This window comes from Lactuca serriola, chromosome 4 (assembly GCF_051521515.1).
Source record: "Lactuca serriola cultivar US96UC23 chromosome 4, Lser_US96UC23_V15, whole genome shotgun sequence".
Taxonomy (NCBI): Eukaryota; Viridiplantae; Streptophyta; class Magnoliopsida; order Asterales; family Asteraceae; genus Lactuca; species Lactuca serriola.
The window spans coordinates 321,428,008-321,439,284 of NC_136411.1; the positions used below are offsets into that span (position 1 = coordinate 321,428,008).

Below are 11,277 nucleotides of genomic sequence, written 5' to 3' on the forward strand. Positions count from 1 at the left end.
AATACAATCCATGCCATTTTTTAAAACCCTAAGGGCAGTTATGGAACGTTTTTATAAGTTAGTCTCACCTTGCCACTTTTCAAAAACCACAAGGACCATTTTTTTAAATTTTGTCCTTAATTAATTTGTGCCCTAATTTAAATGATAAATTATCTCCGCCCATAAATAAAAAAGATTCCCCACGTGGATCGTATCGATCTACGTAGATCGTGGTTATCAAAATAGAGGCCACCAAGAAAAATAAAAGAAAATTTTCCAAAAAAGTCAAAGATCAAGTTAGTTTCAATCTAATCTAATTCATAATATCATATGAAGATTCACCAGATATTTTTTTGATAAACCGGCGTATCAAACTTCTAAACACAATCAAGTTTGTAATTAATCGATTTAGAATCTTTGCCGGGTCAAACGTTGAACTCTCACCAAATCCCACCAAATCCGAATTTTTAAAATTCCATTTTGTTCAATTGATTTCCTGGATTGATAGTTTGTGTGCGTGATTTGCATATTCAATTTTGGTGGGTGTTTGAAAAATTAGTGGGGCAACACGATGGGAAGGTTTGGTGGATCAATTTCGTTGCAGGAGGAGACGCAGTACTATCTTCGGATCTGGAATTTAATCAGAGTTTTGATCTTTTAGCACGGGGATGAGATTACGTAATATCGTCATCAATCGATCTAAACTCTTGTTTCCTAAATCGAATCTGCGAACCATGAAGTAAGTTTCGATTATTTCCCTATTTCATCTCTGCTATGTTCATTTATCTTCCATTTCAATCCCCTTTTTGATTGATTAAAGTTGACTCGTTCTTGTTGTTTGATTCATTTTGTACTTCAAAACTTCAAATTAGTCTCGTTTTTGTTCTAATTTCTGACACATACATTCAAAAATCAACTGTTAAGTGATATGGTTAGAACTTTCTATTTTCCCTACAGGACACGGAGACTTTTTGGGATTTCTCTTTCTCTGATTATAATCAATTTGGCCTCGATAATGGAGCGAGCCGATGAAAATCTTCTTCCATCTGTATACAAAGAAGTCAGTGAAGCGTTCAACGCCGGACCCTCTGATCTGGGCTACCTCACGTTTATCAGAAACTTCGTTCAAGGTCTGGCGTCTCCGATCGCCGGAATCCTGGTTTTAACCTACGATCGGCCGACAGTTCTTGCAATGGGGACACTATGCTGGGCGTTATCCACCGGCGCTGTTGGTGGTAGTCATTATTTCAGTCAGGTTGCTTTTTGGAGAGCTGTAAATGGATTTGGATTGGCGATTGTGATTCCTGCACTCCAGTCGTTTATAGCTGATACGTATAGTGATAATGTGAGGGGAACAGGGTTTGGGTTCTTGAGTCTTGTTGGGATGGTGGGTGGCATCGGTGGTGGTGTGGTGGCGACAATTATGGCCGGTCATGAGTTTTGGGGGGTGCCCGGATGGCGGTGTGCTTTTGTTTTGATGGCGGCGTTAAGTTGCTTGATTGGGTTTCTTGTTTTCATGTTTGTTGTTGATCCGAAAAGGTTAACTTCCATTGATCGTGATGGAGGAGAGTATTATCTAGAAAGGTACCCAAGTCTTTCTTAGATTCTGATTCGTTAGGTTTCTTATTACATGTCCTAGTGTTATTTTCAATAAGGGTGTCTATGTCTTTTTTATGTGTCCAATGTTTCACCTTTTTCATCTTTTTAATGTTTTTAGGTGAAATAAAAAACGGTAACTTATTATTGAATTGAGTTTCAGTCCAATGCACACCAAATGTAATACAATATGTTATGTCATGTCATGTCTTATGTTGTTTTGCATAACAAACATGTCCAACCTGATTATAACAAACGGGTCCTACCTGATTGTTGACAAGACAATACATAACAAATTGTATTGCATTCAGTGTGCATTAGACTGGGACTGATTCGATAAGTTATAGTTTTTTTGTTTCACCTGAAAAGGTGGAAGAAGGTAAGACAATGATTCGTTTTTTATCTCTGTACAAAGTCGTGAAAGTCCTTCTCATCTTTATCATGGAAAATATCCCTGAAAAGTTTGTCCAGTATTACAAGTACTAACAAACACAGTCTTAATGGTTTTGAATTTTTTTATTATAGGAACGAACTAATTGAACGCGGACGTGATTCAAGTTCGGGTTCGATTTGGACCGAGTCATGGACCGCGATGAAAGCCGTGATGAAAGTCCAAACGTTTCAAATCATCGTCTTACAAGGTCTTGTTGGTTCGCTCCCATGGACCGCTATGGTGTTCTTCACCATGTGGTTCGAACTAATCGGTGAGCATGTATGCACTATGCATCTAACCATGGTGCATTTTTTCAAGACCTTTAATAAACCTAATCTTTATTTTCATTTTTAGGTTTTGACCACAAACAAGCTGCAACTCTTTTGAGCCTATTTGGAGCCGGGTGTTCTTTCGGTTCACTCTTGGGTGGAATCATAGCGGATCGTTTATCCCAAATTTACCCTCATACGGGTCGAATCATGTGTGCCCAATTCAGTGCCATCATGGGAATCCCATATACTTTCTTTCTCCTACGCGTAATCCCACAATCGGTCGACAGCTACTTAATTTACGCTATTACCCTTCTCCTTATGGGCCTTACAATAAGTTGGAATGGAACCGCAGCCAATGCACCAATGTTTGCCGAAGTGGTCCCCGCCAAACACCGGACCATGATTTATGCGTTTGACCGGGCCTTTGAAGGGTCATTTTCGTCTTTTGCTGCTCCCATGGTTGGGATTTTAGCAGAACAGATTTATGGGTATGACCCGAAATCGGTGGACCCGGTTGCGGGGTCCACAAGAGAAGCTTTAGCGCTTTCAAGAGGGCTTTTTTCGATGATGGCGGTTCCTTTTGGTTTGTGTTGCTTGTTTTATACGCCTTTGTATCGGGTTTTTAGACGCGATCGTGATAGTGTTCGAATGGCTACTCAAAAAGAAGAAGAAATGATCTGATTAACCATGTAGTTTTTTTTAGTTTGGGCTTGGTATTTTATAGTCATTTTTGGTTACGATTAGATGTCATAAATCATTAATAATATATTTGATAACTAGACTACTATGCTAAAATTCTACTTTTCTTTTCTGATTATGTTACGAATTGTTAATTCATATTAGGACATTTGATTAAGTGAAATGACTCATGTAACTTGACAAAGTTAGGGTGGTTATCTTAAAATTAAACTACAAGTATAACTCTTTTTTCCTAACCATTCCATCCTCAAACTGTCAACCAGACCATTATAGTTTGGTTTTAGTCTTTATGATTCACTTTATAATGAATTAAACTTAAAATTAGTATTTTGTCCGAAATAATTTATTTTTGATTTTTTCTTTGTTATTATAATCATATATTTGATGTTGATATAAATATTGTTTTTTATTTGTTTTTGCAATAAATACAATATTTGGATCAGAATAAATGATTATTTTACATGTTTGTATAAAAATAAAATAAGAATATTAACGTATATTTTTTATAAATTAAAGGGATAATGACTTAGGAGAGTAATCATCTCTTATCCTCACATATTGGCAACTTCTTCTTTTCGTACATATAAAGTCAACTAACTTGTTTTACGTGTTCAATTTACACCAGTATTACTGGCTAATGTTTGTTTTAACTGGTGACTCAAATGAGTTAATTTAAAAGAAATTATGTGGCATATGACATGTTCATTACACCCTTTGTTAATTAGGGTTCTTAACAAATACTCCCAAATCGTTCCCGATTAATTAACTTTTCTCAGAAATCACTCGATCGAAGTAGTAGGAGCTCATTGTTTGGAATTGAAGTGGGGACTTGAAATCATCGACTGTAGATTTTCACTACAATGGAATCACCTAACGATACGTATCTCACTATAGATTTTCATTACAATGGAATGTTTGCACTAAACCCGATAGTGTACTTAGAGCCTATAAGAATGTCATTTCGTGATGTGGATTTTGGTGGCATGAACTATAGAGAATTTGAGTTGTGGGTTACAAAGCTGACAAGAGGAAGCTGTGATACAGAAGGTATTAGAAGAATCGACAATGATGTTGATTATTTTGAGTTTATTGAAGATGGTTACATGGCTAAGAACGAGCTAAGAATGAATGTCTACATTGACCACTAAAATGAACCTATTCTTGACTGGTCCGATAAGGAGGTGTTAACAGGTGATGAGGTGTCTGAGTTGGTAGAAGATGATGATATAGACTCACATATTTTAGACATAATGGAATGTGAGCATGAAACTGATGAAGAGGTGCATACTTTTGACAAAATAGTTGATGATGAATTTTTGAACAAGTTGTGTGGTAAACCCATTCCTAAAAGTAATCAAGAAGAAGTAAATGATGATGATGATGAAGTCAGTGATGAAGATGATGAGGTTGTGTTCCATGTCTTTGATGAGAATCAAGAATGGGATAAAATGGTCCTAGTTTTATGTATGAAGTTTTCCAACCCAATGAAATTGAAGCTATGTCTAACCAAATATGTCGTCAAGAATGGGTATGATTTATGGTATGAAAAAACTGATCATCAAAAGTTGTTGCAAAATGTTGTAAACATAAGAAGAATAAGAAGAGTAAAATTTGTCCCTTTAGGTTGTGGGCAACCCGGATGAAGAATGAGAGGTCTTTTCAGATTAAGTCCTTAACTGATAGGCATAATTGTTCAAAAGTATTCAAATTTGGGTCCATTGTAAGCTACAAATGGATTGGAACTCATTTTGATGAATGAGATATTGTAGAAACCAAAGATGAGCTTTAGGAAATTGAAAGCTAAGGTCAGTAAAAGGTACAATGCAGAAATGCTAGGAAATATGCATTTCAGCAGATGGAAGGTACTTTAATAGAGAATTATGCCAAATCATGGAGCTATGGAGAATAGCTAAAAAGGACAAATCTTGGATCAACAGTTAAGATGGAGGTAGATGTGATGCCTGATGGAGAAACATACTTCTCAAAGTTTTATGTGTGTTTAAAGGGTTTGAAGGATAAATGGATGGAGGGTTGTAGGAGGGTAATTAGAGTAGATGGTTGTTTCTTAAAGGGCATATGTAGAGGTCAGTTGCTTGCATCCATTGGGAGGGATGCAAACAACCACATATATCATGTTGCATGGGTTGTGGTTGCAGTGGAAAATAAAGAAACATGGAAGTGGTTTCGTGATCTTCTGATCGATGACATTGAAATGGGAGTTGGGCATTGACTAACCATAATATCAGACGAATACAAAGTAATGTTCAAACTTCACTTATTGATATTTTCCATACTTAATATGTTTTAGCTTATGCTTTGTATGTATTGATTATAGGGATTAATTGAAGCTGTGAATGAAAGGGTTCCATCTGCAGAGCATAGGCAATGTGCTAGGCAAATCTGTGCTAATTTCCAGAAAAGATTTAAGGGTCAGATATTTAGGAAGCTATTTTGGAGAGTTGTTAGATCTACAATTCAACAAAAATTTGAGTATCGTATGAGTGAAATCAAGAAGCTGGAACCACTAGCTTATGAACATTTGATGGAAAATGACCCTAAAACCTAGTGTAAACATTTTTTCAGGTTGATAGGAGTTGTGATGCATATGAAAATGGTGTTTCTGAAAGTTTTAACTCGGTGATTAAATATGCTAGGAAGAAACCACTCATTACCATGTTAGAAGAAATCCATATTTATGCAATGGAAAGGTTATGTATCTACAAGAGCAAAGGTCAATCTTGGGATGTAAACATATGTCCTTCCATAAGGTTGAATTTGAACAAGCTCAAGGAACAACAAAGGTAAATTGTTATTGCTTATATGTTTGACATTTTTAATATTTTCTAAATTCTATTTGAATATGGATAGGTTTTGGCAAGTGGTACCTTTTGGTTATATGCAATTTGAGGTAAGGGTATGGTCTGACGGATATGTTGTAGACCTTAATACCAGACAATGTGGATGCAGGGCATGGCAGATAGCAAGGTGTCCTTGTATGCATGGATATGTTGCCATTTCAAGCCTTAATAGGGACCTTAAGGACTATATGTCAGAATGGTTTACTACATCAATGTATGCAAGTTGTTATAGGTATAACATTAGGCCACTAAACTGTTGTGCTATGTGGCCTGAAGTGGATTACACCAAACCATTGCCACTAAAAAAAGAAATCTACCTGGAAGACCAACAATGAAAAGGAAAAGGGATCGGGTTGAGAAGGAAGCTAAGGGAACAAGGCATACAGTCTCAAAAAGGGGAATGGTCTTGAGATGTACCATTTGTAGGGAACGAGGGCATAACAGATCAACATGTCCTCAAAGACCAAATGACGTACCATGTACTTCAGGGTTTTTTTTAAAAAGAAACCTAAGAAACAAGGTATGGTTCTAACTTATCTAATATATTACACTTGTGTGCCATTTCTGAACTTTTTCCCTCTTATAGGTGAAGTTGATGTTTAAGTAGACCTTGAAGCTGAATTGGAAGTGGAACGTGTAGTTATGTTTGAAAGTGAAAGAGATAGTGACTTTGAAAGTGAAAGTGATGTGGAAGCTAACATTGAAGTGGAAGTTGCAAGTGATGTGGTACATGAAATGGAGGCTAGCATTGAAGTTCCTGAAGTTGATGTGGAGGCTAACATTGAAGTTCCTGAAGTTGTTGCGAAAGCTAACATTAAAGTACCTGAAGTGGAGGCTAACATTAAAGTTGTGACAACCCGGAGTTCGTTCCATTATTTGTAACCCTTTCCGTTAATACATTCGTCGTTTTCAATTTCGTTTCCGTTTACGTCATTAAATTAAGTCATAAATGTGGGACTTCTATTATGACTTAATGGGTGTCCTAACGCGTTTAGAACTCATATTAACACCCCCTATTAGTAATCGGAAAATTTTTAGAATCGACCATATCAGGTTACGACAACTTGATCGGGTACGACCAAAAGCCACGTCTAACGTCGGTATCGGGTAGAATTCCACCGTGTCCCGAACTTGAATCCTATTTAAATCCCAAAATACTTCAATTTGAAGCTTTTTCTCTCTCTCTCTCACTACTCTCTCTCTAACCTCTCTCCTCAATCCAAACTTAAGGTCCAAAATCATTAAATTAAGGCTCCAATTCATCAAGGTAACTCCCCTAACTCATAGATTAGCATCCTTAGCCTTCAAATTCGTGCTTAATCTTTGAAAAAGGACCATTTTCATGTGTTTACGGCCCTAGAGCATGCTTGGGCCGTAAACACACATAAAAGGGGTTTTTGAGCCTTAAAACCCTTCCATATCACCTTTGGGGCTTAGAAATGGCTTAATGTCTTAATGGAACGGACTTAGAACACCTTGAATCCAACTTTTGAGGAGTAAACATGAGTTTACTGCCCAAGAACATGCTTGGGCCGTAAACTCATATCCATGGGGAGTAAACTCAAATTCAAGTGTTTAAATGCCACTTAAACACACCAATAGCCTTGGATTATAGTCTTGAACCAACCACAATCGATTTAGGGGCCATAATCATGATGAAAACCTTCTCTTTAGGAGTTTATGGCTGTAAACCCCCCAAGAATGGGTTCCTGGGCCGTAAACTCACATAAACAAGTCAAATGATGCCCTAAATTCATTCTAAGGCTTGTATAATTAGTTTGAATCACATGTGATTGATCTAGGGCCACAAATTCATGAAAGGAATGGTCACATAGGAGCTTACGGCTGTAAACTCCTATATTACAACCGTAAACTCCATTTGGCAATACCTTTGGTGGTTTAATTCATTCCTATGCCTTAGATTAAATCATACCAACATTCCCCAAGTGATATTTGACCATTTAGCACCTTAAAACCCATCAACCCTGAGTTCACGGCCGTGAACTCATGTGGTCATGGTCTTAGGGCCGTAAACTCCCTAAGGAGTTTACTCTTGAAGAGAAAACTCATTATCTAAGCCCTATACGTCCGTAGATGTCACCCGGGTCACTCCAAACACTTGATTTGAAGTGTTTTCTTGTATTTGAGTGTACAATCACATATAATTAGTGATTTAAAGTCTAATTAGATACATTTATATACCATTTCATATTACATAGGAACCTCGCGCGTTATCAAGCCCCGAACCGACACTTAGCATTCAAACTGTCACGTTTTCTCGCCTGGTGAGTTCATACCCCTACCCTTTTTCAATGTTTTTCACTGTTTTCTTGGGGGAATACAAGCAAAGTACAAGGAATACTTGTACTCAAAAACTTGTTTTACATGTGTTGTATTTCATATTTCATATGCTTTTAACGTTGACAATCATAACAGATAACCGTTTGAACTTGTAGAACACATTACCGTATTATTTGTGAAAAACGTTATAAAATGTTGTATTTTATATTTTCACAAATGGTTTTCCACATTTTATCAGTTAAAGGCATAACATTTGAACTTTGAACATAAAACTTAGTACACTGTTTTTTCCTCGGTAACACTCCACAGAGATACGCGAGTGGAGGATCATTGTTTGTAACAGTATCTTTCTGTATTATTACTAGTAAATTTGTTATTCCTATAAATGGGAGACACGTTGATGTGTGTAAAACCAACTATTTTTAATCCTACTAACTTAGACACAAAATAAACACACGAAAGGCAGTGTACCTATCTCCTATCGATTAGTAATATAGTTCAAGCAAGTAGGGTATCGAACACAGGGAACGGTAAACAATTAAAATAAATGCTAATATTATCTAAATAAAACAAATAACAAAAGGGGGTTTTCTCTAGTTTTACAAGACTAGAAACTTAATTAGAATAACTAGCAACTAAAACAATTAATTACCAACTAAATTCAATAGTAAAGAGGACTTCTGTTTAGGTACGACTCATTTGTTCCCATGGATGATTTTAATGTATCGGATTAATTCTTCATTGGCTACCGATTAAGATAATTAGGTTCACGTTCGCTATTCCTAATTCTTAGAAAACAAATTAACTCAAGCAATGGCCAGTTGTCTAAATTAACGGGTTTCCTAGATTATTGATTCGGGTTAAGTAAGACTTGTAGTGGTTAACTAAATTGGCCCTTCAATTAACCTCTTGTCGATGTTCATCCAACAAGCTTACACATTAACTTACCTATCTTCTAGTTAATTCTAGTTTCACGTTCGTTATTCCTAGACATACAACTATGTGGTCACAATAAATCATATGAAATTAATAACTAAGAGATGTTCATACAACTTAATTACTGATTTATTAACAGAAGAATAGTTATTGTCAACACATAAGGTTCTTTAACAAGCTTAACAAAACATAATTACCAATTAAAATTAATCCTACTCAAATAATCAATCCATGTTCACAAAATTGTCTACCCTAACAGAAGAATAAGTTTTTAGCTCATGATTGCAGTAAACATAAACTCAAAAACGAAATCAAAGTATGTAAACATGATTCAAATCAAAAAGTTACTAAGAATAAACCAAAATTGTCTTGATTCTCTTCACAATTGAATGTAGGGTTGATTCTTCAGTTCCTCACGACCTAGCAGCACTTCCAATCGTTTCTCAGCCTCCTAGGGTTTCTCTTCATGCTATGATATCGATCTGAAAGTCCCTTTATATAGATTTTCACAAAACAGAGGCTACTCGGCGAGTCCAGTGACCTACTCGGCGAGTACATCACTTAAAACCCGTGTACGGCAAGTCAGCGCGTCTAGAATCGCAAAAGTTCGATACAACTCGCCGAGTAATCGACCCTACTCGCCGAGTACGTTTCGAATCAGCATTTTCTCAAAACACGAAAGTCGTCCTAAATTGTGTCTACTTTTCAGAACATTTTAAATCTCATCAATCGGAGTTACGGTTCATGAGATATGGCCAAAAACACTGACGAGGGGTCAAGCTGTCCGCTTCATTTTAAATCTCGTCAATCGGAGTTACGGTTCAAAATCCAAGATCCAAGCTTCCAATCGCTAGTTCCGCTTCATTTTCCTTTCGAGCATGTCTTTGTTGCTGAAAATGAAATATTTAAGCTAATTAAGCACCTTTGGTTCATTATTTGAGATAAAATTAACATAAAGTATTAAGATCATGCATGATTTTTATAACTAAATATGCCCATATCACACGTCCTCGGAGAACACTCCACAGAGATACGCGAGTGGAGGACCGCACTCGTAACCAGAATCTCTTAGATAGGGAGCGTGACTTGAATGTATAGATCTATACGGGGCTGACTACCCCACACCTGACTGCTAGCTACAGCCGAACCGAAAGGTTCAAGGGTGACGAAAGTCATAAAGTGATTTGGACGACTTATTGCCATATCTAGTCTATCGTATGGTTATGGAACTCGCAATTTGGATAACAGAGATTTACTTGATAGTAATAATGAATAAAGTAACTAGATTACTTGTACATATTAGTTTTATATACGTGTTAAAACTAATACATTTCACAAGGATAACTAGGTTCTCAGTATACATCTTTTACATTACAATTCAGATTGGTAACCAACTTTTAGGAAAATATGGGATTTTCCTGGGGTAACATTTGTACATAACCAGATTCGTGTAACTAACCAGATAACTAAACTTTACCATTCACAAGGGTAACCATGTTTTCAGTATACATCTTTTACATTACATTTCGGATTAGTAACCAACTTTTAAGAAAATATGGGATTTTCTTGGTGTGTAACTTTTTCAGAAACCGAAAGGGAACTTGTACATTTTCAGAAAACGAAACCACTTATGAACTCACCAGCTTTATGCTGATTTTCAAACTGCTTGTATTCTCAGGTCAACATTAGACAGGTACCCGATGATCCTTTTGGCGAAGACGGAGTGCATAGAAAACACGTCTTACTTTTGTTCATATATATATATATATATATATATATATATATATATATATATATATATATATATATATGTATCACACTTGTAGCACTTGGTTTTCAAACAAATGTAAACTTTTATATGTAATGTAATGGTTGTTTACTTTGCTTACTATGTACATTGGTTATGATATTCAACATGAAGTCACCTACGCCCCGGAACGTTTCCGCCCTGGGTTTTGGGGTGTGACAAAAGTTCCTTTAGTTCAAGATAACATTGAAGAAGAGGTTCAAGATGAAGTGGAAAATGAAATTCAAGTTAACATTCAAGGAGAGGTTCAAAATGATGTAGAACATGAAATTCAAGACAATGCAAAAATTCAAGTTAGGAAGAGGACAAGAAAAAGTTCAAAAAGAATTACAAAGATTATGCTAGGGAAGAACATAGGGAGGAAAGAGGGAAGTAGTAATGAACACTCACCAAATA

General features: G+C 36.3%; 2 protein-coding genes across 3 annotated transcripts; both read left to right on the forward strand.

The window, feature by feature from the left end:
- Nucleotides 1-206: 206 nt before the first annotated feature.
- LOC145097375 (uncharacterized) lies at nt 207-3,097 on the forward strand. Of its 2 annotated transcripts, none has more exons than XM_079034920.1 (4): nt 207-718; nt 916-1,563; nt 2,101-2,279; nt 2,363-3,097. In XM_079034920.1, the coding sequence occupies exons 1-4, from the start codon at nt 648-650 to the stop codon at nt 2,959-2,961; spliced, it is 1,497 nt and encodes a 498-aa protein (XP_078891046.1). In that variant the 5' UTR covers nt 207-647; the 3' UTR covers nt 2,962-3,097. The 2 variants fall into 2 exon arrangements, with proteins under 2 accessions (XP_078891046.1, XP_078891047.1); XM_079034921.1 differs by having other exon boundaries at nt 210-718; nt 937-1,563.
- Nucleotides 3,098-4,921: 1,824 nt separating this feature from the next.
- On the forward strand, nt 4,922-6,719 carry LOC145099557 (uncharacterized). The gene is made up of 5 exons (XM_079037116.1): nt 4,922-5,197; nt 5,315-5,440; nt 5,563-5,780; nt 5,848-5,972; nt 6,445-6,719. Exons 1-5 carry the CDS (start codon nt 4,922-4,924, stop codon nt 6,717-6,719), a joined length of 1,020 nt encoding a protein of 339 aa, XP_078893242.1.
- Nucleotides 6,720-11,277: the final 4,558 nt, after the last annotated feature.

Coding starts and splice junctions, on each gene's coding strand:
- LOC145097375 (XM_079034920.1), top strand. CDS start 648: ATGAGATTACGTAATATCGTCATCAATCGATCTAAACTCTTGTTTCCT. Junction 719..915: donor TCGAATCTGCGAACCATGAA/GTAAGTTTCGAT, acceptor TGATATGGTTAG/AACTTTCTATTTTCCCTACA. Junction 2,280..2,362: donor CATGTGGTTCGAACTAATCG/GTGAGCATGTAT, acceptor TTTCATTTTTAG/GTTTTGACCACAAACAAGCT.
- LOC145099557 (XM_079037116.1), top strand. CDS start 4,922: ATGGAGGTAGATGTGATGCCTGATGGAGAAACATACTTCTCAAAGTTT. Junction 5,198..5,314: donor TCGATGACATTGAAATGGGA/GTTGGGCATTGA, acceptor TATTGATTATAG/GGATTAATTGAAGCTGTGAA. Junction 5,781..5,847: donor AAGCTCAAGGAACAACAAAG/GTAAATTGTTAT, acceptor GAATATGGATAG/GTTTTGGCAAGTGGTACCTT.